At 36.7% G+C, this 27,401-nt stretch overlaps 1 protein-coding gene across 1 annotated transcript; it reads left to right on the top strand.

Moving 5' to 3' along the window:
• Positions 1-618: 618 nt before the first annotated feature.
• On the top strand, positions 619-27,401 carry LOC135873659 (cytochrome P450 7B1). The gene is made up of 6 exons (XM_065398297.1): positions 619-737; positions 8,857-8,993; positions 16,299-16,889; positions 17,332-17,538; positions 23,695-23,873; positions 27,111-27,401. Exons 1-6 carry the CDS (start codon positions 619-621, stop codon positions 27,399-27,401), a joined length of 1,524 nt encoding a protein of 507 aa, XP_065254369.1.

A 27,401-nucleotide genomic window follows, 5' to 3' on the forward strand; every position in this document is an offset into this window, starting at 1 on the left:
CTGGATAGGACAAAGGCTTTTAGGAATTCCCCTGAGCTTTTTCTTTCTACTGTGGAGCGATCCAAGGGCTCAGCAATGTCAGCCCAGTGACTAAGTGGGTCTCGAACTGCATTAGACAATGTTATCAGATTCACAGCATGACACCTCCAGATAGTATTTGCACACACTCCAAGAGGTCAATCTCCTCATCCCTCACCTTCCTGAAGAATGCCCCATCTAAGAAATCTGTAGAGCAGCCACGTAGGTGTGAGTCCACATCTTTGCAGAACACTATACGATTACTGGGGACTCCACCTCCAATGCCACCTTCAGCTCCACAGTACTGTCATTTGTAACTGACCCATCTCTGAAGCCCCAGCCCTCCAGTAGGGGTACTGCTCGGAAGTCAGCTACAGTGGAGCACCCATAGGGACACTACTCAAAGAAGTTGTTACTCACCTTGTGCAGTAACAATGGTTCTCTGAGATGTGTGCCACTAGGGGTGCTCCACAACCCACCCTCCTCCCCTCTACTTCAGAGTTCCTGTTAATGACTCTGCGGTAGAGAAGGAACTGAGGGGGGTTAGCCTGCACCCGCTGGTTAGCCTCATGGTGAGGCCCAAGAAAAGACAGCGCATGTATGGGCCCAACAAACACTGCTACCAAAGTTCTCCAATTAGCAACGCAGGGACGCAAGCACACCTACAATGGAGCACCCATAGGGGGACACATCTTGAGGAACCATCGTTACTGCACGAGGTAAGTATTTCTTCTCTGGTAACTACTCCACACAGCACATGCAACATCTTACAGAGTTTGGCCCATCAACAGCACTAAAGCTAAATTCTTATGTAGTATTTAATATCACTTAAATTTGATTTTTGCTAGTCTAATCTACCCTTGCCAGCTGTTATGGAACTTTTTCTAAACTCTCCAGAATTGTTGTGGGAATCCTCAGCTACCAATTAGGCTAAGCCAAGAGGTTTTTGGCAGTGCTACGTTGTTGTCTTTTTAAAGCTGCCAAAATGACTTTCCCATGGTGTTGTTTGCCTGGAAGGTCAGGTACCACCCAACAGGTGGATAATGTCCCGCCAAACAGGTGGATAATGTCCTACCTGGGCATTCCAAATACAGAATTTGGAAGAGTCAACTCATGGACAGTTTCCACAGCTCACTCATGGACAATGTGAAAGAGAAAGAAGGGTGAAGTGGGGGATTATATGGATAACATTATTTCTCTCTACCCAGCTGGTTATATAATACCTGAGGAGTTCTTAACAGAGATGGTGTTTTGGGAGCTTATGGTTGGATTGCTGGGTCCTGAAGTTTGCTTGGTATTTTGGAATGACCTGTTGGGGTATTAGGAAAGAAAAGAAATCTGTGGAGGAAATGAGTAAGGAAGCTATTATGATGAACTCCTCCACCAATTAATACTTTTTGCAACTTACAAAGCACTGTGGGAAAGATTCTCAATTGGTGTAACTCCATTTCAGTGAATAGAGCTATACCAATTTACTTCCCACAGAGGATCTGGGGCTGTACATACAATGTCAAATTCTTTCCTAGCTAGCAGTGACTGAATCAGAAGTATCAATGACTATAATTTCTAAGTGCTATTAGGTAGATACATCTACTAGGCTGTTAGAGAAATTTCCATTAAAACTGTTTCTCAACAGAAAATTGAGGCAAAGCCATTTTTTTCCAGAAAGATTCTGCTTTCCATGGAAAATTTTGTCTTGGTGTCAAAAAAAAAAACAAAAATGCTTCAGCTGAAAATTTTCAGTTTTTGATGAAATGTCCAAAATTTTCCATGGAAAATTTCAGTGAAAAGGATTTTTTTTTTTCATTTTGTCAACATTTTCCACTGAAGAAAGAAACATTTTTCCAACCAACTCTGTAATCTATTGTTATAAAATTTTCTTTGAGTCTATATAAACCATCTTCCATTTAGTATGCCATAAGGGTCTGTTCACTTCTCATTCCTATGTTTACTTATTGACTCTTGGGTTGAAATGGGTATTGTACTTGTTGTATAGCTAAGGCTAAGATTTTGTCATGGATATTTTTAGTAAAAGCCCTGGATAGGTCATGGGCTGCACATTGGAAAAAATAATCCCCAACTATACATACACTATGATGGGGGCTAATTTAGCTACAACTAATCAGGAAAGAGATCTTGGAGTCATCGTGGATGGTTCTCTGAAGACATCCACGCAGTGTGCAGCGGCAGTCAAAAAAGCAAACAGGATGTTAGGAATCATTAAAAAAGGGATAGAGAATAAGATAGAGAATATCTTATTGCCCTTATATAAATCCATGGTATGCCCACATCTTGAATACTGCGTACAGATGTGGTCTCCTCATCTCAAAAAAGATATACTGGCATTAGAAAAGGTTCAGAGAAGGACAACTAAAATGATTAGGGGTTTGGAACAGGTCCCATATGAGGAGAGATTAAAGAGGCTAGGACTTTTCAACTTGGAAAAGAGGAGACTAAGGGGGGATATGATAGAGGTATATAAAATCATGAGTGGTGTGGAGAAAGTGAATAAGGAAAAGTTATTTACTTGTTCCCATAATATAAGAACTAGGGTCCACCAAATGAAATTAATGGGCAGCAGGTTTAAAACAAATAAAAGGAAGTTCTTCTTCACACAGCGCACAGTCAACCTGTGCAACTCCTTGCCTGTAGAGGTTGTGAAGGCTAGGAGTATAACAGGGTTTAGAAGAGATACAATGTCAAATTCTTTCTTAGCTTAGATTTTATGTACTTCACAGGAGGAAAATTACCTCAGCTTCTCCAGGAATTTGTAAGGGAATGATTAAAGCAAATCACTCAGGTTATAACATCTCCAGAGAGGTCCCACCTCCAGAGGAGGCTTGCATATTCTGTTTCAAACTGGATTCTCCAGAGACCAACAGACAAAGAAAGGACTTTTGGATAAATAGCTTGAATTTAAACTGACTCAGGGCCTTCGTACTGGTTCCTGATCTAAAGACTGATGTGAACTTGTAACCACAAGGAAAACCCAGTTGAGGGATTTGAAGGACTGACACCTACCAGAACCTTAGGTTGGAGTTAGGGGTGACCTCTGCTAAGTTTTTTTAGCATGTGTGCAGGCTCTTTTATTGTTTTATATGCTTTCTCTGTGATGCTTTTACCTTCAAAATAAAGGTGCTTGCTTAGAAAGAGCTCTGTGGTAACTTGTAACTGCTGGCAATACACTGGTTATAGCCCTCTGAGAGAAAGCAAAGCACAGATGCTGACCTTTTAGGCAGACTGGCTTGCTGGGGATATCACAGTGTGGATTACAAAGCTTTACAGCTTAAAGCCCCCAGTCAGAAGGGAGTGAAATGCTGGTCTCCTACCAGGAGAAGTGATGCCTGGGAGCCAGAAGCCTTTAAGTGAGAGCCCTCAAGGGACAACAGAGTGGGAAATACAGGCGCAGTTACCCTGAAACTGTGATAGTTGCATATTCTCATACTAAACCTCTCATCCATTTAGTTTCTCAGGGAATAATTTTTAATACAGTATCGGTTTAGCATGGGAAATTCATGGCTACAGGAAATTGACAAGGTAAATAATTTAGTAGGATATTTTAAAGGAATGGATAATTTAATGAGCATTAAGAGCATTTGTGTTTTTGCATACTATGTCAGTGTTATAAAAAGAATCAAAACTCATGCTTCAGAGCAAAGTCTTATCTTTATGCATCTTGTATTTATGCCAGTCGCCTCAGGTAGCAAATAACCTGAGTGCCTATTGGAGTCAAATGTTTGTCAGGGTGCAATTGGACACGTGCATTACAGGTTTGCGGTTTAGTAGTAGTTGTTGTTAGTTTTGCCTTTTTCTAAAACCTCAAGTATCGTCCCTAGTTAGAATAAGGTTACCAGATATCTGTTCCATTGTGGCAATTCTTTCTGTAATTTCCTATGTGAAATAAAACCATCATTAGAAGTCAGAAAAATAACTGCTGGTGATATAAACACTTTTGAGAAGTTTGAACAAATAATTAGAAGAAAATAATATTCTCTCTATCCATTTACTTATAGAGTACCTAACACTATGGTATCCAGATATGAATATGGTAGGGTTCTGTAACTACTAAATCAAAAGAGGAGTCAGTTAAAATACATAGACTTGCTAGCCTCACACTGTCCTAAATGTCCTGTGTTCTCTTTTTCCTAATGCAATAAGACACTACAGGCACCACATTTCTGGGGATTACCTTTCTGGGGTATGAAGCCTGTGGCCTCATTCTTCATGTCTCAGTCAAAGTGTTCATAGGCCCCAGAAACACACTGCCTGTCGTGTCTTGTTGTTTAAATATTATGATAGAACCTGTGAATAACTGAAAACTGTTTTGACATGTTCATAATAGCTTTTGTTCTACATCTGTACCGATACATTGCCTTTTCTAAAAATTCAGCATAGCTTGCTTTTTACTTTGTGGTTACATTTAATACTTTGATGAGAAGTACTAGAGCAGGGAATTAACTTCTCTACCAAGAAATCAAATCAAGCTTGAAATCAGTAGCTTTAAATTTTTGGCAGTGATGTTTTGTAAAGTGAAAAGGTCCTTCTTCATGACAAGCAATTTTATTAGACCTTTATCAGCAACTTCAATGAAAGTTGCTCAGAAGTATTCAGCTGAATCACTGGTATCCCGTGGAGTGACACTTTCATGTGGGGCTTTTTCAGTGGTTCTTTGTGCAGCAAGGGTTGTGTTAACACCAGATGCCCATCGCATACCACCAGTGGATTTGCAAGATTATAGGACAGGAAAAAAGATGAAGGTTAAACACAGGGCACAATAGAGATTACTTATGGTAATGAATTGTATAATTTTTCTAGACAGATCTGGATTAATGTTTATCCCAGGCAAGAGATTACTATATGTCTGATTCTGGTTGTAAACACATATTATTAAACAGAAGGTTTATGTTCATGAAATGCAACTATGAGTGTTAACGCACTTATGATTTATTATGTGCAAAGAGAAAAATTAACCTGTTCATCTGCTATACCAATAGATACACTATGGTTTTTGCATAAATTGGAGATGAATTATAGGCATCTGCTATCTTTAGAAAACAAATAACTCCTGAAATGGCAAAAATTCTTCTCTCAGTTAAAGCCAGACTACCCCATAGACTTTGATGGAGTTACAGCAATGTAACTAAAAAAAGAATAGCCTTAGATATTTTTATATGGAAAAAATAGCTTTTGTACTGGAGATATCTACTGACAATATATAATAATGATACTTGCTAACTTTTGGATCTTTTTTTCTTTTTCAATGAAAAAATAGTATGTTCACATTCACAGAATATAGTGAACGGTGTCCCAAATTTGATTTCCCAAATTATTCAGTTATATTAACTGTAAAAAAAAAATAGTATTTTGAGGACTTGCCACTTTCAGTTTTAAAAAAAATAATTTGTATTTGTATTGATATTTAGCTATACTTCACATCATTTGCTTTTCAAGTCCACTGTCCTCCTCTGTTTTATAGACTCTCTGCTGGTGAGTATGCCTGTGACATAGGTGTGATCTTCACATTTTTAAAATAATATGTTGCCTTAGTTAAATAATTCACATCTCATTCAATTATTTGATTTTTGGGTGACCAAATGGGAAAAAATCTCTTAAAAGACATTCAACACATTCCAAAACTTTGCTCCTTGCGTTGAATAGATGCAATAACAATCTTGTAACCTAGTAATGAGGAACTATGTTGGCTTTCAGATTAAAAAAATGCAGTTTTTATAATCTGTGTATGCTATTTACAAACGGTACATGATAGCTAAATGCCTTTGCATAATGCTGTTTTAAATTCCCTCTCCATTTAATAGTTGTTGATAGTACTCATAGCCTGGTTTTCACTATCCTTCTTAACTAGTCTGTCTAATTATAGGTTACAATAAATTTATTTCTGATGTTTTATTTTTTAAACCCTACTTTCTTTCATATGTGAGAAACTTGCCTTGCCTGATTAGTCCCATTGACTTCAGTGAGACTGCTCAGGTGAGTAAAGTTACCCATGGACACAAGCAGAATGAGCCCTTAAAGCTGTAATAAGAAAGTTGAAAAGGCCTGAGAATACTATAAATTACAAATTATGTTGAGTGGATTAAACTATTATAACAATTGGGCTAGGTCTGACTTGCCTTGTGCACTGTAACACAGAGATCACATCAATGCTAGTAAGTAGCTCTGATATATTGAATACAAACTTGGTTTTACTGATAAACTGGAAACTAAACAGTTCAAATTTGAATTTTTTGTTTTGTTTTTTAAAAAAGTCAGAGCAATGTAATTTTATTCTCTCAATGCTAAGAAGAAAATGCTTTAAAACCATTTATATTTCTTATATACGTATATTAACAGCCCATTTGGGACAACCTAACTTTAGCTTTTGTAATATTTTGTAAAGGCTGCAAAAAGTGAATTATGAATTAGGAGTTGAAAGAAATAATTAAACAAATATTAAATGTTTCTAGAGGCTTGTATTATGGCTCTTTCAAATAGCTTTAAAACCAACCTATCATTTCTAGTCAATATGCAGTGTCAGATATATACCTGAAATCTTTATTACAGATGAGAACGGTTTAGGAAGCCCAAATCAGGTGTATTATACTGCTTAAAAGTTTGTGCAGTGAAGCATTATATTTTGGGAGCTTATAAAATATATATCGTATTCTCTATTCCCTTTGCTATATGTCGGCAGACATCTATAAGTCATTAAGGTGACCTCCATCTTCCTAAGAGAAGTAAAGGTAAAAATGAAGACACATTTCTGTTATCAGTCTACTCTGGGTCGTAAGTTGAACTACCGTTATATTTTCCTCTGAAATACGCATAGCCTTGACATGGTGTTTAACAGTGTTAAGCTTATTGCCGCTGAGCTAAACATGTCTGAAGCAAACGATGACCCTCACGTCTTTGTGATAGCAAAATGTCTCCCTGATGTGATCCCACAGACTTGGAGCATTAAGTTAATTTTCCCCTGGATTTCTGAGCTGCATCCTTTTTACCCCGCGGAAACCTTGTGAGGAATACAGCTTTTGACCGAATGACAGAGCATGGAGGGTGAAATTAGATGCATTAAATTAAAATATGACAAAAAGCCTATCTAAATATTTGTCACAATGTTACTTGTGCGGCGTAATGTCCAACCCAGGAAGTGAAAGCAGGCTATTGCTGGGACTTAATAGTCTGAAAAAAATATTGGTAAACCATCCAGATTCCTTACAGGCTTTGAGAGGGTAATTGAGGGTATGGTGTAAGATGTCATAGTTCCCAGTTTGGTGATCCCTCTATCTAATCTCAGGTTAGTTCCTTTCCTGTTTTCATTTTAAATAGAATTAACCATTACAAAGTTTTCTTTGGTCCTTGGCCATTTTTGTGCCACTTGAACAAATAATGCTGGTACTGGCCGCTAGAGGTTCTATGATACGTTTGTTGGTTAAGTAAAGTATAAAAGAGAAATACCCGGCACACACACACCCCAAAAAAAGTCATAGTATCCAATGCATATTTTTAGGCTACAAAAATTATTTTCCAGTTTGTCGTACAGCACTTGTGAAAGAAAAAAATATTATCCCAAGCTACTATATAAATAATTATTAGAAAAATGAGTGTGTTCAGTTAGTATTAAATGTAGGAAGAGATCAAGTCATATGGCTTATTTCATTCATGTGCATTCATCAAAACAATAGGTTTTAATTTTTTTAAAGAGCTAAATATCGAAATGGCACATTTATCTTTTCTTTTTGATTTTCTGTTATAACAGGCTATGGAAAAATAGGAGACTATGATAGGGTTAACCCCACTACACAAAAATCCATGCTGTGTATGACGGTAGTAAAGCTTGTGATCCCTTGATCTTTGATTAGATTCAAGCTAGTAAATATCTTATGATTAATCAGAATGAGTTGTTCTGCATGTAGTATAAGTCACCTTCACAGATGGATTGTAGAATCAGTTGTTTGTGAATATTTGTTTTAATCCTTTCTAAAACAGACTTGCTTTATGTGCTCAAATCATATTCAGGCAACTAAATATCAGTACTAAGGGAGGAAACTCGCAGTTATGAATAGGATAGTAGGTCAGCATTAAAAAAGGAAAAAACTAACATAACTTAAAATGTCACTCTGCTATTGTTAAAATATAAGTGATACACAGAGTATGCTTCTCATAAGTTGGCGTATATAATTATATGGAAAAGCAGTTATAAACCATTCACATAAGTTGCTATCTTACAGGTAGAAGAACTGTAGAGACACACACACTAAAAAACTGTGTTAAGTATTTGGTCCTTATTATTATTCTGTTTTTAAAAAATGCTTAGTTAGAATTATAGCATTTTGGGGTGTAGGTAGAGTGTAAAAAATCTATAGGGCTACCCTTTTCTATGGTCTGTCAGCCTCCTAATTACTTAAATAATTGCCTTCTGATATAGTTTACATTGACATGCAAAATACTGTGTGAGAGATCTCTTGCAATGACACCTTCATTACCACATCTCTAAGGATTTTCTATAGAATGTAGATTTCCATAGATCATATATAACGTTATGAGATTGATAGAAAGATATTGTGCTGTGTAGTAAAAGCACCTCAATTTCTGTCTTATTTCTCATAATCGCTACAGTGAGCCTTTTGTGCACAGAGGTGTGATTCGATTTAACCTGCCAACATATATGAAGAACTTTCTCTATAATACATTTTATATTGAGAGAATTATATATATATATATATATATATATATATATATATATATATATATATATATATATATAAGGTGCATGTAATCAAGTGTATATGAGTTGCTATCATGCAAAGTTAATCCCCTTTTCTCTAATGTTTTTAACAGGAGGACCGGAGAACCCCCGTTAATAAATGGTTGGATTCCTTTCATTGGGAAGGCCTTAACTTTTAGGAAAGATGCTTTCAAATTCTTGATATCTCAGCAACGAAAATTTGGAGATATTTTCACTGTACACATTGCTGGTGAGAAGCATTTTACTATTTCTCTTGCCTTTTATGTCAATTAAATTAATTATTAACATTTTTATATTTTATTTAGAATTTTATTTATTGAAAAGCCTTTATCTGTACTTATGACAGGTCTAAGTTTTAGAGCCACATGACCAACGAAAATTACTTTGTAAAGGAAATATTTTAATGTGTATTATATATAATCACAACTATAATTTTGTGTGTGTGTGTGTGTATACATACATACATATAGTGTGAGTTAGTATATGCACACATATTATGCCAGCACATATAATATAGGTAAACAGAATATTTACTGTAGATTGTGTTCTCTATAGAAGTGAGAACTAATATCATCTTAACATTGCACAGGAAAACATTACATCAAATTTAGAAAATACTCATAAAAATTGTACAGAATATATTTTTTACCCTCTCTACATCTGGGTTGACAGGAGCACTAGGAAGTGAGTGACACACTGACTCATTGATACAATCAGGATTAGAACATGGAAACTTCCTGCCTAACCATACATCCTGACAATGGCATAATAATAGAGACTGAGATAATGATCTGAAATACAGTAACTTCAGCGCTTTATATCTTCTTAATTTTAGGCCTAATCCTGCTCTGGTTTACATTCACAAAAGTCACCTGGATTTCATTTGGAAACTTTGGGGTACAGGAATGCAGGATGGCCCCTAATGCTTTCTTTATATCTTTTTAAATGTGTAGGTAGATAGACTCAGTTATTTAATGGGTTTTTTTCTTTTCTAACTTCTGTGATCCTAGTTCAAATTAACAGTTTTACAGTAGCATGAATTAACACTGCTATAGTGGAGGCACTCTCATTTTTTCTACTATTCCCATATTTTTAGGGAGTTTCAGACCAAAAAGTGAACTTAATGAAGTCTGCTCTATAATCTCCCAGCAGCAGGGAAAGTTTTTATTTTTAGATATTTAAAATTTTAAATAAAAAACCAAGCCATTTTTCAACCAATTTCAAGTTATCAGGTTACAAACAGGATGCTCATTTTTGAAACTCTTTCTCCATGTAACCAAAAATTACTTAATTTTTAGATGTGCAATTTTACAAGTTGTTAGTTTTATTACTTTAATTCATTCCTTTTGCTGTTTTGAAACTTAAAAGAAGTTCTTTCATTTAGAAAGGGACTACAGCACATGCACAGAAACTACTTTTGGTAAAATGTAATCTGTACGTACTATTGTTAATATACTTTCATAATGTATAAAATAATGGCTGCTTCTGACTGCAGATTAATAATAATAACTCAAAGCAAGACAGCCGTTATGAATATACTAATAAAATTGGGTACAGTTGCACTTCAGAACTTGTGTGTCAATGGGACATTTCTTTCTCTCTCCCTTTTTCATATTTTAATATAAGAAAAGGGTTAGTGTGTTAATTTGTTAAAGTGTTAAAATATGTGACTGGGACTTAAATTAACAAATCCCATCTCAGTGTGATGGTAAAAATTCTGCCTTTAATCCATCTTCTCATCCCTAGATATTGTACTGAGGGATTCATTGATTAATGCAATATGTGCTTAAAATAGTGAGGCAAATAGAGTGAGTTACACAACTAAATTTGTCATTATTTTGGAATATCCCAAGTTTTGTGAATTTATATCCATGATAGTACTTTAATATCACTTTCTATAATTCAACATTGAAAACATTGAATACTGAGAGTTTACTAAAGAGAAATAGTAGCGAACCCTCTTGTTTGTTTTTATTTTGTTCGGGGTTTTTTTAAAGCTTAGTTAGTACTTCATATCATAACCTTAGATACCAAGACACACTGGATTTCATGATGTTTTAGTGATTTGACAAAGATGATGTTTGTGTGTGCAGCAAACAGAACTTCCCCTGTTTTATATGTACTATCATTACTTTACCCCCCTGGTGGGTGAATAAAGGTCTTGTCAAAAAATTCTATCAATATATATTGTTCTAATTATCAGTTCTCAAAGTAGTTCATTTGGAAAATGTGGAACGATGCTTGGAGTTTCTGGCATTGCCCCGTACCGGTAATGCGATTTCACTGATTGTACTTTCCCATGTGATGAGCAAATGATTGTCATTCCGAAAAGTCGCAAGGGACATGGATGTCATCTTAATAAAGAAATTAAAAAGCACATCTTTCTCTGAGAAACAATGTAAATTCCTGACCTGTCGCAGAAAATAGTTCTCTAATTGGTTTTGTGTGGTGGTGCAGCAGAATCGTTTTCCCCAAACGTCATACCGGCGAAGCACTACTGTACATCATTGTCAACAGTTCAGCAAAATCTTCCTAATAAGAGGACGATTACGTAAATGTGATAGTCTTTAAAAAAAGAGTTGTTTCTATATGATAGTACTTCCAAACCCAACCTTTTTACTTGATAAGGATCAAGAACAAATAGACAGCCAACTAGGTAAGAACTTTAAGACCCTTGAAAAGTCTTTTCATTGTTTTTCATGATAAGACTTTGTTTACTTTTACTGATACGTGATTAGGAACCATACCGGATGTTGTAGTAGTATATTTTTGACTAACCAATCTCAATTTTAAAGAAGAGAATCTACATCTTATAGTTGTTATACTAAGTACGTTTAGCCTCTTTAAAAGCACGCCTAGTACAGTTTAAAAAATTAATATACATATATACCATTAAAAAACTTTTCAATCCAAAAATAGATGAAAAGTAATTTATCTTAACTATTTAAGCACTGAAGTCCATTGAAAATATTATTTTAATAACTTACATCATTATATATCATAGGAAATGCTTGTCATTCATAATTAGCATTAAAAAGGGCCCAGAGTGCATTATTAGAATAATTTCTTAACTATCATACAAATACTGATTTATGTGCTAGGATTCACCAACAGTTGACAATTTTCATATCTTCTGCATCAATCTTTTGTTCTGAGGAGACTGTGTAAGCTGAACGGAGATATCTTAGGCATTCTCAGTAGTGGCTGTAATAAAAGCTGAAGGATTGGAAAGAGAAGAACAGTCATGTCCACAGATGGAGAAGGAATCTGAAGGCTTTTACTGGAACAAGTGAAATATTCAGCTAATTTTACTTGTTTTTATGGTATTAAATAGAAGAGTTTACTCAGCTTACTAAGTTAGAAGGAATTTGAGCATGATTTTACTGTACAGACATGTCTTCTCAAATGGTTATGAAAAAGGATTTTTAGTGTCCACAGACGTTGTTGAACAGCTACAAAGGACTTTTAAATTGTCACAGTGGATTCTGTATAAATGGATTTAATATTTAAAGCCACTACTTTGGAGATCTTGTGGTCTGTTATCCTGCACTTTTTAGCAAATTTGGGAATTAGCTCCTACAGCTAGTCAGATGGAAGCTGTGGTGAGCACCAAAATTTTGGTTTCTTTGTTTATGGTATGGGTTCACTTCTGAGAGGTAGCTCCTGAGGGTAACTGAAGTGGGGGGGGAGCATTTGGGGGGCATGCCTATTAAAGTGCTGAATAATGACTCACAAATGTAGGAAGGCCTGCATTTGTTAGTGCCTGTTACCACCAGTACATAGACAGTGCTCTGTAGAAGTGAAAACAGAGCCCAATAGGGGAAATAAAATGATTTTTTAAATTTTTTTTTAAGAGAGAGAGAGAGAGAGAGAGAGAGAGAGCTACTTAATTAGCCCATGCAAAAAAAATTATAATCCTAATATTATTTACAATAACGTATAGTTGAAATCAACAAACTTTGGTGATTGGTTTTAGATCCCAAAATGCTGCTGAGGGATTGTATGTAGATAGAGGAGCCATTTTTACATTATTATACCAGGTAATTGACAATATGTTACAGACACAAGGTGGGTGAGGTAATATCTTTTTACAGAAGTTGGTCCAGTTTAAGATATTACCTCACCCACTTTGTGTCTCAAATATCCTGGGACCAACATGGCCACAACACTGTACACAAATATGAATACACTGTTAAACAGGTATAGCTGCTATGTAGTTCTTCTATGTGCAAGTAGGACAGAAATCACTAAAAGTTCCAGTTGCTAGTAACACTTCAACAGTTTTATAGCCGCAACTAGTGACCTATAGGTTTTGGTCTTTATTTAGAAAGAGATCTAAAATCTTAAGTTACTTGGGCATAGGTTCTATTGGAAGTACCTTAACAATTTGCACCATTTTTTTTTTAAACCAGCAATTTTTGCCTTCTCTATGTATGGGTTAAATATCCCTCATTAGAATTTTGTAAATACTGTAACAGAGTTTTTGTATCATATATTTCTATAATTTGTTGACTTTCTGGCAGTGATGTGGCCTGGAAGCTGAATTTGACTTTGCAAAAATGAATTATATTTTAGCATTTTTTTATCAGCTGGAAAATAAGACTAATAGAAATGTTCATCTGTGGCACACCCTTAATGATAGAAAATTCTGAGTGAAGTCTTTTCTTTCCAAAAGTTTGTAATTACACTAACATTGAATGAATGTTGTTTTAAGATTATTTATTAAAATGATGTTGTTTGCTTGAAGAATAATTTGCTTAGAATCATGTTGCTTATTTTTTTAAAATTATCAGAATTGATGTGCATTTGCTAAATGTCTGATTAAAGATCACAAAGAAACTTGTATTTTGCATGTGATATAAGCAGATGGTGCACAGATGGTTTAAATTAATATTAATTAAAAAATCTTAACTTAAAATTGTTTACCCTGTAAACTCAAAGTTGGAAAGCTAGCTAACTTCTTTAGGGTTAATAGCGCTCCAGTCTACTTATTAAAAATCATACCAAAGGTTTTTTATTTCCAGCCCTTGATCAGAAAGATAGTGGCCTCAATAAAGGGTCTTGAGGAGAAAAGGTATAAGAACTGAAGTGGGGAAGAGTGCTGAAGGTTGGCAACACTCAGATCTCCAACAAAGATCTTGGGTATCCTGGAGTTGAAAAGTTAAAGAAGCGCTTATTCTGAGATCAAAAATGCATTCACGTCCTGCAGTCCAGTAAGGGAGACCTCTTATCTAGTGATTGGAGCAAGGTCAGGAAGCCTCAGTACTGCTCCTGACACTGCCACTAGTCTGCCATGATTATTTTTAGACCAAGAAAGGAAGTAACTCTAAGATCCCAATGCCACATTGTTTAATTAGTAAATTACATTATAGTAAAACAAACAAAGAGTAACTTAAAAACACTCAAAAGTGTTTCTTTGACAAAGACCTTGGACGGAATTCTACCTTGATATGTGTTTTGTGCAACCCCATTGATTCCAACAGGAATGTAAGAGTCCAATATGTACTCATAATTACCACACCATGGTATATGTATCCACAGTCAAAACAGAAAATAATTATGAACTCTCACATACCACTATATGTTACCGAGGGGTAATTGCTGACTTTTAAATAGTGGCTACTTTATGTACACAGAGCCTGATTCTCTCCTCAATTACACATGTGCAGCTCCCATTAAAGTCAAAAGGAGTTTCACCCTTTCAGCAGGGCAGAATTAGGCCTCAGATCTTGTAAGGATTGTTCCTTTTCTTCTTTTATAGTGTGGATATTTCACTGAATATATGTACATTCTAATGATTTTTTTTTCTAATGTGTGCACAAGTTAAGACTCACAAACCTTTACTGTAAATTTAAACTTATCATGGGCCCAGCTATAGTAAATTCAGAATTTTATTTTGGGAGCATTATTTTTTTTATCCCTGACAAATGACCAGCAGTTTGACGTACTAGAATCGCTTTACTAGTAATTGACTTTCGGGGGAAAGAAGCTACAAAATTAACCCTAAAAACATCTCACACAGAAAAATAAATGGAACATTTTAAAGGGAAGTAAAAAGTAATGTAAATTCTCTCTGTAATGTTGCTATCAGGTCAGCACTATCTCTTTTGATTACGAATGTAAGAAAGGGTAATAGAGTATGTTGTTAGTGCATTCTGATGCGATAATATTGGGTTCTCTTTCTTTGGGTTTAGCTTAAAATCAAGATAGGATAGCGTACTTCCAAAAATACATTTCCATTGTTTTAAAATGATGGTATATTGCACAGCAAACTATTTTTTAAAATAAACCACCAGGTTATAATTTGTTGATACTATAATAAAGCTGCATCATCCTGTTAAATTTTAAAAAGTCAGGAAAACATGGAAGAAGTAAACAAGACTGAAAAAGTATTTTAGTTGTCATGTTTTCTTTGGGCTATGGGAAGCCTCATGGGCCCTGATCCTACAATAGACTTTCATGTAGATGGACCCCTGTGCTCATGGTAACCCCCATTGATTTCAGTGGGCTCTATATAATCATAGAAATGTAGGTCATCTAGTCCAGAAGCCATCTAGTTCAGCCCATTACACTGAGGCAGGACCAAGTATATGCCGGAAGGTGTGCAGAGCTCATTGTAAAATTGAAGCCTAGGTTGTTGGGACTAACCTGGTCCACATAATTTATTCTCTTCTGCTTGAAGAAAAGCAGCATGCTGATATGTTAGCATATTTCCCACTTCAACCCCTCTCAAGCTATTGATATATTGCCCTTTCATATGGAACTATTTGTTTGTTCCTTTTTTGCCATTAAAAGATATCTAAAGATGTATAATTTTCAAAGTGCTTTTGAAAAGCATAATAAAGCTATATTGTATTTTTCATGAGTTTTGCCAAGTTAGTAAATGATTCATATGACTCCAAAGTACCATGATTATGTCACTCTCTACTGTTGTCAAAACAATAGCTCGATCTACACTTGACCTCCCTCATTCTAGTCTACTACAAAAATAAAGTCTCTGACTTTTTAAAAAAACTAATTATTGTAATTTCTCTCTCTCTCTCTTTTTACAACCAACTTTTGAAGATTTCTATGTGCTTATCACTTGAAACGCTTGGGGGGAATGGCTTAAATCAGTGGTTCCCAAACGTGTTCCGCCGCTTGTGCAGGGAAAGCCCCTGGTGGGCCGGGCAGGTTTGTTTACCTGCCCCATCCGCAGGTTCGGCCGATCGTGGCTCCCAGTGGCCGCAGTTCGCTGCTCCAGGCCAATGGAAGCTGCTGGAAGCGGCATGGACCGCGGGACGTACTTGCTGCCGCTTCCAGCAGCTCCCATTGGCCTGGAGCAGCGAACCGCGGCCACTGGGAGCCGCGATCGGCCGAACCTGCGGACACGGCAGGTAAACAAACCGGCCTGGCCCACCAGGGGCTTTCCCTGCACAAGCGGCGGAACAAGTTTGGGAACCACTGGCTTAAATTAACATTGAATATTATTAATAATAGTAGTAGTATCACAAAAGTACTGATCTGTATATGTGGTTCTTTTTCTTCTGTTCAGGTAGATATATTACCTTTATCATGGACCCATTCCAGTATGTTTATGTGATCAGAAATAGCAAGCAACTTGAATTTTATGAATTTGCTGATAAAATGGCATCAAGAACTTTTGGCTATCCCTCTTTGTCAAATTTCCCAAATCTAAACGAAAATCTGCATCGAATTTACCAATACCTGCAAGGCAAGCCTTTGGACATAATTTCTGACCACATGATGAAAAATCTCCAGCATATATTTGAATGGAAATGCTCACAAGCAACAGATTGGAAAACAGAAAAAATGTACAAGTTCTGCAGCTTTCTAATGTTTGAAGCCAGTTTTATAACACTATATGGAAGAGATCCTGCTGCAGATGGCCACAATGTTATTAGTGAAATCAGAGACAAATTTACCAAGTTTGATGCCAACTTTCCCTATTTAGCTGCAAACATACCAATTGAGTTGCTAGGAGTTACCAAGAAGGTTCGGAAGGAGCTTATACATCATTTTTTACTTCGGAACATGGCAAAATGGATGGGAGGGTCAGAAGTGATCCAAGCCAGAAAAGATACATTAGAGAAATATGAGCTGCTCCAAGATTATGACAAAGCAGGTAGGAAACTTATGAATGATTGCTTGTCTAAAATAAAATAATTTACTATAGACCTTTGAAATAAAAAGGCAAAATGGCGACCTTGAAATTTTTTATGTTCTTTCTAATTGGCTAATGATAAAATATTTTACTCTGAAACAACCATCTATGATAATTGATTTTTTTTTTGGCTGAGGTGGTAAAACAAGATACTTAATGGTGATAATGAGAGAGATTATAACTGAGCAGCATTTACTTCCCTTCTCTTCTCCCCCCTCCCCCCCATTACATTTCAAACTATTCTCATTAAGCAGAAAATTAGACTTCAGAAGCCTATTGGTCCTCATTAGCATTCACTGATCCTTGGCTGGGTCTGTGTCCTAACATCTTTTAATTAGCACACTGCAAATCTAATCAGTGTAATAAACGCTATTAATCTTCCTTTTCACTTATTTTCTCCCAGCACATCATTTTGCCTTCCTGTGGGCCTCTGTGGGAAACACGATTCCAGCTACATTCTGGGCCATGTATTATCTTCTGCGGCACCCAGAAGCTTTTGCAGTGGTGCGTGACGAAATTGACCATTTGCTGCAGTCAACAGGTCAAAAGAAAGGGCCTGGATATACCATCCACCTCACCAGAGAACAATTGGACAACCTAGTCTACCTAGGTAATTTATTTTTATCTGTTGTGAAGAAAAGAGGGTATCTTTCTGCAAACTCAGTTTATCACTCATTTCTGTTTACTGAGAAGGTGGAGGACACAGCTGCTTAATTGACATAATAACACCCATTTACATCAATTATAAATTATGTAGTTTATAGCTGTAGATACTCTCATTGCATGTAAACATTAAAGCCTAGGTAATTAACTATGCAAAGTATGCAAAAGGCTAAATCGAAGCTTTGCAATTATTTGAAAAAAGTTTATATGCCTATTAAGTTGTTTGATTCTGAGCATCTGCCGAAGTGCTAATGCATTTCAGATACTTCTGTAGTGTATTGCCAAGAAAGACCCTTTCCTGAACTGAATAAAAGTAGTTAGGAAAATCAATTTGTGCTCAAAATGTAGTTTACTATTTCCAAAACCAGTTTTATCTCTTTAGATCTTAAAAAAGCTTGTTTTGTTTTGTTTTAAAGTAACCTCAGATGTGTGACTCCTAAACAAACACAAGTAGACATATCTTTGCAAATGAGAACCAATATTTTTAGTAATAAAAATGAATAAAACCTTGAAATAATATGGAGAATCTTAAGGGCTAGGTAAGAAATTAGAGTTTTCTAGGTCACTGATTCAAATGTGAACCGTGTTAGTAGACATAGAAAGTTGTTTCCATTTAGTGACTGGATTGGCCTTTGTAATGAGTTGATGGTCTCTGTTCATTTCCTAATGCACAAACACCTGCAGCACAAAGCTCATGGGGTTCATTTTCAGAGGGACAAATGGCAGTCAGGCACCTGACCCTTAGGCCATTGAAAATGTCTACCATATCCTTTGACACAAGGCTCCATTGTCACCAGTTGGTTATAGCATGGACAACCACTGAAGGAGAACATAGAGACTGAAGTTCTATTGAAGTTAATGGAACCACTTGTGTGCTTGAAATTGAGCATGTGCTTAACTGCCCTACTGGATCAGTGCCTGAATTGCTTTTCCATCCCGTGAAGAGATCCCTTCAGGTTAGTGCTGAGACACATTAGCAAAGAAAGATGGGAAGAGTTTTCATTCTTTGCTCACACTGTACTTGTTTTGCAAATAATAGAAGCCTCTATTCTCCAGGGCTGTCTTATCTGGCAAGTGTCACAAACCCTTACATTCACTTCTTAAAACTGAGTTGATTATCATAGAACAAATGTAAAACTGAGTTTGTTTTTTCCCCACCTTTTTGGTACTGGCTGATACTGTCATCCAACTGTATATAAACTTAGAAAGTTGGCTTCGTTACAGAGTCACTGAAGTCTGTTGGTGAAGATTTACTTTTATAAATTGATAAAGAACATTTTTGATGTAGAGGAGATGGACAATGTTACTCTGAATGAATGTCCGTGAACTACATGACTTTCCAAGCATGTAATCTATGTTGTTTGGGAACATGAGTAGAGCTACGTCATACCAAGGTTAATAGATGCATGGAAAAAGTTACCAGGGAAAGAATGAAAAAGTTTAAATGAGGTCAAAAGACAACTTATTGTGTGTTTGGAAGAGGAGATGGGTGGTATGGTGAAAAAACAGGAAGACTGGATGAAAGAAAATGAAAAGGATAAGCATGTTGGGCCAGACGGCCTTATCCTGAACTTAAAACGTCTGTTCTTATTGTATGTTTAGCTTTTTAAAAATTAAACAGTTTTGTAAAGTAACTATTTCATGCTTTGCACCCAGTGCCATTAAGTATCAAACCAATTTAAGTACCTCACTAAAACCATCTGATGCAAAATGTCTGATGAACAGTTCAAAAACATTAAATATATCATCCAAACTGATGTTCTTTGAAACCTTCCAGTACCTTAGTACCAGTCAATTTATATGTTTGGGTGGAAGTGAGGGCAGCAGATTCTGCCTTGGACATTTTTGTAACAAATTTGATAAATTTTCTGATCTGATGAAGCCGAATGTTGTATGAACAGAAGCCAGCTTTCAGTTCTTCTTTCACTTTAGTCATAAAGGAACAGATACAGTCCCACAAAACAATAAAAAAAGAGAAAAATCCACATACAGCTAGGTGCATTAAATAAATGCTTTAATGAAAAGTGACTCTAGGCTAATACATTGGGAAGAATGTGGGGCTGATCCAGCACTGCTTGCACACCCAAAATTCCCAGCTGCTACACTGACAGTTTTGAGTACATAAAGAAAGCAGGATCAAGCCCCATCTGTACATTTAAAGCATTCTAACCATAGCATCTGAGAACAAGTTTTTCCCTTTTCATCTCACCCTTTAACCCAGTGCATACAGAATTGGGAATTCATCCCTCTGTCCCGACATGAGTAAGATAGACCGGGTGGGATTCTTGTATGTGTATCACCTTGTCATCTTGCGCTTGTTACTCTTTTCCTGTTCTAAATGTTCTGATTCCTGCACCCCTGTTTTGTCTTACTATAGCTATAAGGACCTTTGATTCCTCATAGTTTGGAGAAGAAGAATAGTCAAGATCTGTCAAAAGAAACATCATCTTTGTTGTGGTCAAATTTTCTGGTCTAGGGAACAGTATGGCTTGACTGACTTCTGAATCCATCATTTAGACTTCTATAAAAACTAAGACCTGTCACCAAATCACAGGCCTGATTTTTTCCCCCCCAGCTATTTCTGGAACAGCACAGTTTCCTTTTTGTTCTGACTTCTCCAGGAACCAGAATGTGCTTATTTGTATGTGCAGAGTAACATACATTATTAGTCATTATGACTCACAATGGAGCTCTAATATATAGTAAACAATAATGGTATTTAGCGCACATTTTGTTCCAGCCATGTTTTCTTTATTTAGTTTATTTTATAATTTTTACATTAATTCATATTGTGACGTATTCTTGCCCCATGACATTGCTGAATTCCAGATATTTGTTTCCAAAGGACAACTGCTTGAAAAATAATTGTATGTATATGAAAAGGTAGAAAAATTTTAAGTAGCTGCAATGCAAGTGTTAAGCATGAAAAAATGTTGCTGACATTTGAAAAAATAAATATATTCCCTAGTATGTGCTGGTCAGTACTGCTCAGTTCTTAGTAAGCCACAGATACACTTGTTTCAGACATTATCATTTATGTTGGCACACTATAATGCATGATGTAAATTATCACCAAAAATATTTGCATACTCAATAGCTATTTTTCTATAATACACTCTAATAATTATAGTGCCCTATTACCTGCTAAATGTTAGTATAAAATTAACAATCCATTATGCACAATAAGTTTTATAAAACATTTACAGATAGAGATCATGTTTAATTAAAATTAACTTGCATATGAAAGCCAAATGCACTAATGATTCGCAATGACCTTTTATTACCTGCAGTCCCTTGTTTTGGCTGGATGATTGACAGCTTGCTGTTTGGCTACCATGTTGTATTTCAGCTGACAAGACTTTTCATTTTAACTCAATTTGCCTGCCTATCACAAGCTGGTGGCAGGCCAGGCTCAAGTCACCCAGCTTTGCCTCAGCAGCTTGCTCTATTTCTCATTAGTACGCATTTATTCAGTGGAAATTGGAAGACAAATGCTTGAAGGCATGTGAACTAAGTATAGCAAATTAGGTTTAAAGACTGAATATTTATAAGTATATTGAAACAGTTTTTTAAAAAAAATCTAGAATGAATTGAGAGCTGAGTGCTAGCTTTGGTATAAGAGAAATGAAGACAGAAGTGGGAGGGTTCTAAGAATAACAATACTATGAGATGTCTCTCTCTTTATAGAAAATATGTAAAATCGCTCTGACAACGCCTTATCAACTAACAGCCTGGCTTCCCCTTTATGTAGCACTTGTACAATGAAGTTTAGCATCTCGTGTGTGTAAGAAGGGAAAAAAATGAGGGTCATGTTCATTTGCTGCTTGGTTATCCCTTGGTATGCTTTAAATTGCCTTGTTTGTTCGGCACTAGCACAGAAACAGATGTTGCTCTACCGTGCTGGATAATTTACTGTACCTCATGGTGCAGAATGGAAGGCCTCCCAAGCTACCCAGCTGGTCTGTCAGTAGCACTGGCTGGTGTCTGCTGAACTATGACAACTGCAAGTAAAGGCTGCAATTTTATTGTGCAGTTGTCATTCTTCTCAATGTATAGCTCCGGCATTCATACGGGGTTGTGGAAGGCTGAGTGTCTATTTTTTAATGTTAGACTGCAAACCCATCTAAGCTCCATTCTCCTTTGTTGATCATAATGTGACTCATTACTTTTGTCATCTAATGATTATCGGCATGATCGCTCAGAGCTAGAGCCAAGCTCGCCTTCCACACATAACTGGTACTGGAAGGTAAAACAGATTTGTCATTTACGATCTGACCGCTAAGCCACACTTTGTGCTCCATTATTGTGATTAACTTCTGCATAAGATATGCTTGCCCAATTGTCATTTGTGATACTGCAATGGGCACAGACTGCCATGCTTCCTGGGAGAATGTCAACCAATAGGATGTGACCGTGTAGCTCATGATGTTAAATGTAAACCTGCTATTTCACAGCAGCAGGTCCATAATTATTTTGCTTTTCTTTTTTTCCTCCTTATTTGATTTCTTGGGTGAACAGTGTTGCTGCATATGTCAGCTACCATTTTCATATTGTAGACTAAAGTGGTGTTATCAGCTTCATTTTTCCAAGGATGGAGACAGCACAAGAGTGGAGGCTGGACCTTTTCTTTGTACCGTGTAAAGTTTTGTTGCCAGAGCGCTGCCAGTTGAAATCTATCGTGTCATGTGCCTTGTGGCTATCCGCAGTAGAGGCCATATTCTGGAACCAGAGTTCTTTTCTGGCTTCGTCACCAACAAGCCGATTTGACTCTGCCTGATTATAGTAACGAAGGCAGTCCAAAAGAATATGCACAGACTCACTGTGCGTCACATTGAATCACAGCGCTGGCCACACAAAGCTGACCGCAGCCTCATTTCTTTAGACAAATGCACGCTTAAGGAAAAACCTCCTGCGAGAAAGCATCCAAGGCCGCTTTATTTGCTATGCGTGCTACACCAGATTTAATTTTTAGTGAAAGAACGTTTGTTATTATCTTTTTCAGATGTATCTATGCTGTGTAGCTACTGTCTCTAATAAACTAACCTTTGGGTGCAGGGATTATGGTGCCATGCTAAACACTTAGAGGAGGTTTATTTTATAATACAGAGCATTAATACAGTCATAAATGTATTATCATGTGAAACTGAAACTCTATTTTAGGCTATTTTTCACACTGATGATTAGAAGGAATCAAGTCGCATATTACAGCACCCATACATGCTGGTGGAAAAATAGTCAGTTTTGATTACAAAGTGAGAGATGCAGCACTAGACAGGAGCTACATGCTGATATGCATGCTATCAGAATGATTTATGCAAATTATGCATATTATTCCCAAAGGAATTCCTCCTCAAACTGCCAGGATAAATTGCCGGAAATTAGCCATAAAATCTGTCGTGCTAGGAGCAAAAGGTGAAGGCCACTGGGAAAGCAAGGACATTCAGCTTCTGGAGCCTTCCAGGATATGATGATGTTAGAAATCTTGTTTGCCATAATACTGAGAAGAATGTTTTTTCTCATGATTCAATAAAAGAATTTTCTCTCTTAAAATTGCCAAGCAAATTGTTTACATTCACTCTGAAAATAATCGAAATCAGAGTTTGGCAGCTTATCTTGTTGGATATTAAAAAATGCCTCAAAATACCTCAAAATTACTACATTATTAACAAGTTAAATGATTTTTCTCACAGTCCTTCTATTACAACCGACAGCTTTTGAAAGGCAGGCTAAATAGTCTTTTCAGTGCTTTGACTGGTATTTACTCCAAAATATATGTAAATGCATAAAGCATTCATCTCTTTCGATTGTGTTGTTTTCAGCATGATGCCTGAATAATGGCTTTCCACCCAAAATTCACTACTGCCTAAAGCCTACAAGATGCCTCAGAACCATCAGTGAGAATTACATCTAAAGGTTCAGAATTGCAGCTTTTCCCCCAACCCCTCCGGGATAGTTTATTACCTCCTCGAAGTATCTAGCATGATTGGGGATTTTTTTAGCCTGCCCTACTGAACTTGTAGCGATCCAGCAGCTGTAGCCATGTATAACTTCCAATCATCTTCCATATTTTAATGCTTTTCCTTCCCTCTTTGTTTAAATTCAGAGAGTGCTTTAAACGAGAGTTTACGAATGTGCTCGTCTTCCATGAACATTCGGATCAGCCAAGAGGATTATATTCTCAAACTTGGAGGAAATCAGGAAGTCAGTTTGAGGAAAGGAGACTGGATAGCTCTTTACCCTCAAATTTTGCACATGGACCCTGAGGTCTATGAAGATCCTGAGGTAAAACATTCAGCTGGTGCTACTCATCATACTTCAGGCACATTGCAGCAGCCGTGCTTTTTGTGATAGTTTTTTACTGCTGTTCCTTCTTGTGGAACAAATCTTCCTACTTTCAGATGTATTTTCTAGGGCCCTGTAGGTCAAAGGATTCATGGCCTGAAGAGAGAAATATGGTGATGAGACTGACTGCTACTGCTTTCAAAGGAATTGACAATTGCACATTGACTACCATAAACTTTAGGCTAAATGTGGGTTTTGTTTGGCAGTGGATCATTTGATACCCAAGAAGGGCTGAATAATAGAAGGTGCTTTAAATAGCAAATAATGTGGACCATTTAACTAAGTGCCCCCAAAGCATCATTGACTCTCCAAAGCCCTATAATAGCAGTGTCTTACTTGAGCCATATGCTTTTTCACCTCTCTTCATAGGGATTCACCCCTTTTTGGTCAATTAGTATGATGTTGTGAACTTGAGATTGTAAAGCTGTTGCTCTGCAGTGAAGCTCTGAGGGTAATTGTGTCATCTCCTTATATTTTTTTCTGAAGCTAGAGTTAATGAATATCAAAGACTGGAAATTAATCCACCCTGGCTCAGCCTTAATATGACTTCAGAAGTTCACCACCTGCATGCAAATTGAATAGTCATACTCTTGCATACATTTTACTGAAGGATTGTTGTTGCTAGTTCGCTGTGCTGTATAGGAAGTGAGATTTTACAAAGCAAGACCAGTCAATGCCAACTGCATCTTACAGAGGTGGCAGTTTATAACTAAATCATTTCTCCTCACCTGCCCCCTCATTTTCTAAGCAAGTGGTTGTTTATCGATCCTTCTCGTTTAAACACTTGTTAAGACAGTTGCAGATATATACCAAATCATAGTTCAGCTTCAGAAGGGAAATTAGATTTGTTTACACATTTTTAGAAGATGATTGTTTGGATAAAACACACAACCAGTTTAAGAATAAAAACGTGTTTATCAGGTTGCAGGAAAAGAGACAGATTCTGATGTCCTTATTCACATTGAATAGTATTGTACTCTACAAGTAGTCCTATTGAAGTCAGTGGGACTCGTTTTGAAGTGTAAGGTGCGACTCAACATAATTGAGGCTGTTTGAAGGCTGGCCAGAAGAAGAAATTATAAATGGAAGTACTGCTACAGATATGAACACAATATCTAATTTCTTAGTAAAAACCAACTATCTGTCCATATACAAAAAAGGAAAACTCTATGTATAAAATTAGTAGCTGAGCATTTCTTGAAGTCTCCCTTACTAAGTAATTGTCAGAATGTGATACCATGTTTCCATAGATGGAGGATATTTTCTCAATATCAAATCTGCTCAGCTTTCACAGTATCGCTTTAGTTTATATACTTTATCATTTTGATGGCGAATGAGTTATCAGTACGTTGCAGAGTACATTGATTTCAACACAGAGACCCTCTCAAAAAGGGGGAAAATAACTTCTGTTGTGTTCTTGAATTTGTAGTGTGCACATCTATTGAATATGAGATGCAAACTGAATTTTATTAAAGAACAGTCTTGGGTTTGTCATATATTTGGGGAATATAATGGGTGGGAAAAGTTTTCTGGGAAAACAGGTAGCTCAGTGGATTAGTTCAGTATTAAAAATTCACCTCTGCAGACTTTTATATTAAATTCAGGCCACTGATGAAATTAACATCTTATGGTTAGGTATCATATTACATAAGTGTAACTGTGTGTTGGTGACCTCTTTCCCCACTCCTCAAAGCCTAAGTAAATGCTAGTCAGATTTTTTCATGGACCAGCCCAATACACCTCCACTGCTTGCTTCTCAAGATAGTCTACTGACAGCCAGGAGGCCCTGCTGATCACAGTTTAAGAACCTCTAATCTGATAGATAGAACAGGGTTCTGGTAGTCAGAAGACTAAGCCTCTCTACCACTGTTTTTTACTGATGTTCAAGAGCATTATGGAAACAGTCATTTTATTTTTCCATAGGACATATAGAACAGGCAATCAGAAAATGTACAGTATTATTATGTTTGTATTTTTATTTAAAATTGATATATTGCAGTGTCTTTTGTCTTTCTGGCAAAGAGCTAATCAATCCACTTTTTCCTCCATGGTATGGCTTGACCAGGAACCTGCCTGGTAAACTTTCTATGATTTTTTTACTATCAGCTGAGATGGTTTCTGAATTGCTTGTTCAAGTCTAACTTTCAAAAGCTTGCACTATAGCAGATGTATGCTAACTGGCCAAGTGCTAATGAGTGAACATAAGCAGCAAGTGTTTTGTTATTTTCATTCAAAGCATACATGACTATTTTTAAGTGGTTTAATTCACCATGGACTGAGCTAGGATTGCCACATCTCCTTCATTCACAAACTCAAGTTAGCCCTTAACGATGACCCTGATATTAAAGGTCTTCAGAAAGGTGTTAAATTTATGGGACCTAAGATACTAGCTAAACTTATTGGAGTAAATTCTAGAGTACTTACTCTAGAAAAATGCTTCCTACTACGGTCACTTATTAACATGTGGCCTGCTTTGCACACATCTTCCATAGCAAGCCATTGAAAGTCAGGTGTGAACAAGTGAGACAGATGGAAACTATCTTCGACTGACAACTTACTATCTGTTTTCTTATCAGGGCTAGTTCCTGAACAATCCACACAGTGAGAGGGAATGTGGGGGTTGCAGTAGATCAATTTTCTCCTTGCCTGAAAGAGCAAAATCATTGTACCAATGGGATTTTGCCAAATTTTGCAGATTATTATGAATAGTAATGTATGTAGCCTCCTGGGTGAATAGGATGCTTCACAAACAAAAACTGTCCTCTTCCTGAGGATCATTGTCCCTGCCTCAAAATGCCCATAATTAGAACAGAAGAAGGCTTTTCCTGCACTGGCATGGACATAAATAGTCCCCTCTCTCTTCCAGTCACCTGGTGGGAATGGGTCCCCACGCTGACCTGCTATGAAGCTGCCATAGCAACTAACACTCTCTCTAGCCCTTAAAGGGGCAGCACACCTTTTCCAACAACCCAGACAACAGCCCCTGCCACTTAATGTGCAGTGAGGTAATTTGAGGGTACATAAAACTCATTTTAAGTGAACAGACTAAAAAGAGGAAGCTGTCAGTTCCTTGGCTTAGCTCTTAACTTACTTCAGGGTTTTAGAAGCACCCTCTTGCAAATGAAACTGCTCATGTAACTGCTCCGTTAATTTTCACCCCCTCTCTTTTATTTTCAGGTGTATACGTTTGATCGTTATATAGAGAATGGCAAGAAGAAAACCACCTTCTACAAGGGGGGAAGAAAGCTGAAACACTTTCTGATGCCTTTTGGCTCTGGAATCAGCATGTGTCCTGGCAGGTTCTTTGCAATGAATGAAATGAAGCTGTTTCTGATTTTATTCTTGGCTCACTTTGACATAGAACTAGTGGAAAAGAAGCCCATAGGGCTCAACAACAGTCGTATGGGCCTTGGTATCCTCTTGCCAGACTCTGATATTGCCTTTCGTTACAAGATAAGGTCTTTTTAG

This window comes from Emys orbicularis, chromosome 2 (genome assembly GCF_028017835.1).
Source record: "Emys orbicularis isolate rEmyOrb1 chromosome 2, rEmyOrb1.hap1, whole genome shotgun sequence".
In the NCBI taxonomy this organism is placed as follows: domain Eukaryota; kingdom Metazoa; phylum Chordata; order Testudines; family Emydidae; genus Emys; species Emys orbicularis.

Bases quoted from the DNA above. Each gene is read 5' to 3' on its own strand.
- LOC135873659 (XM_065398297.1), top strand. From the start codon at position 619: ATGGGCCCAACAAACACTGCTACCAAAGTTCTCCAATTAGCAACGCAG. The intron at 738-8,856 runs GTAAGTATTTCT...TGTTTTTAACAG, and splicing joins AACCATCGTTACTGCACGAG to GAGGACCGGAGAACCCCCGT. The intron at 16,890-17,331 runs GTAGGAAACTTA...ATTTTCTCCCAG, and splicing joins CCAAGATTATGACAAAGCAG to CACATCATTTTGCCTTCCTG.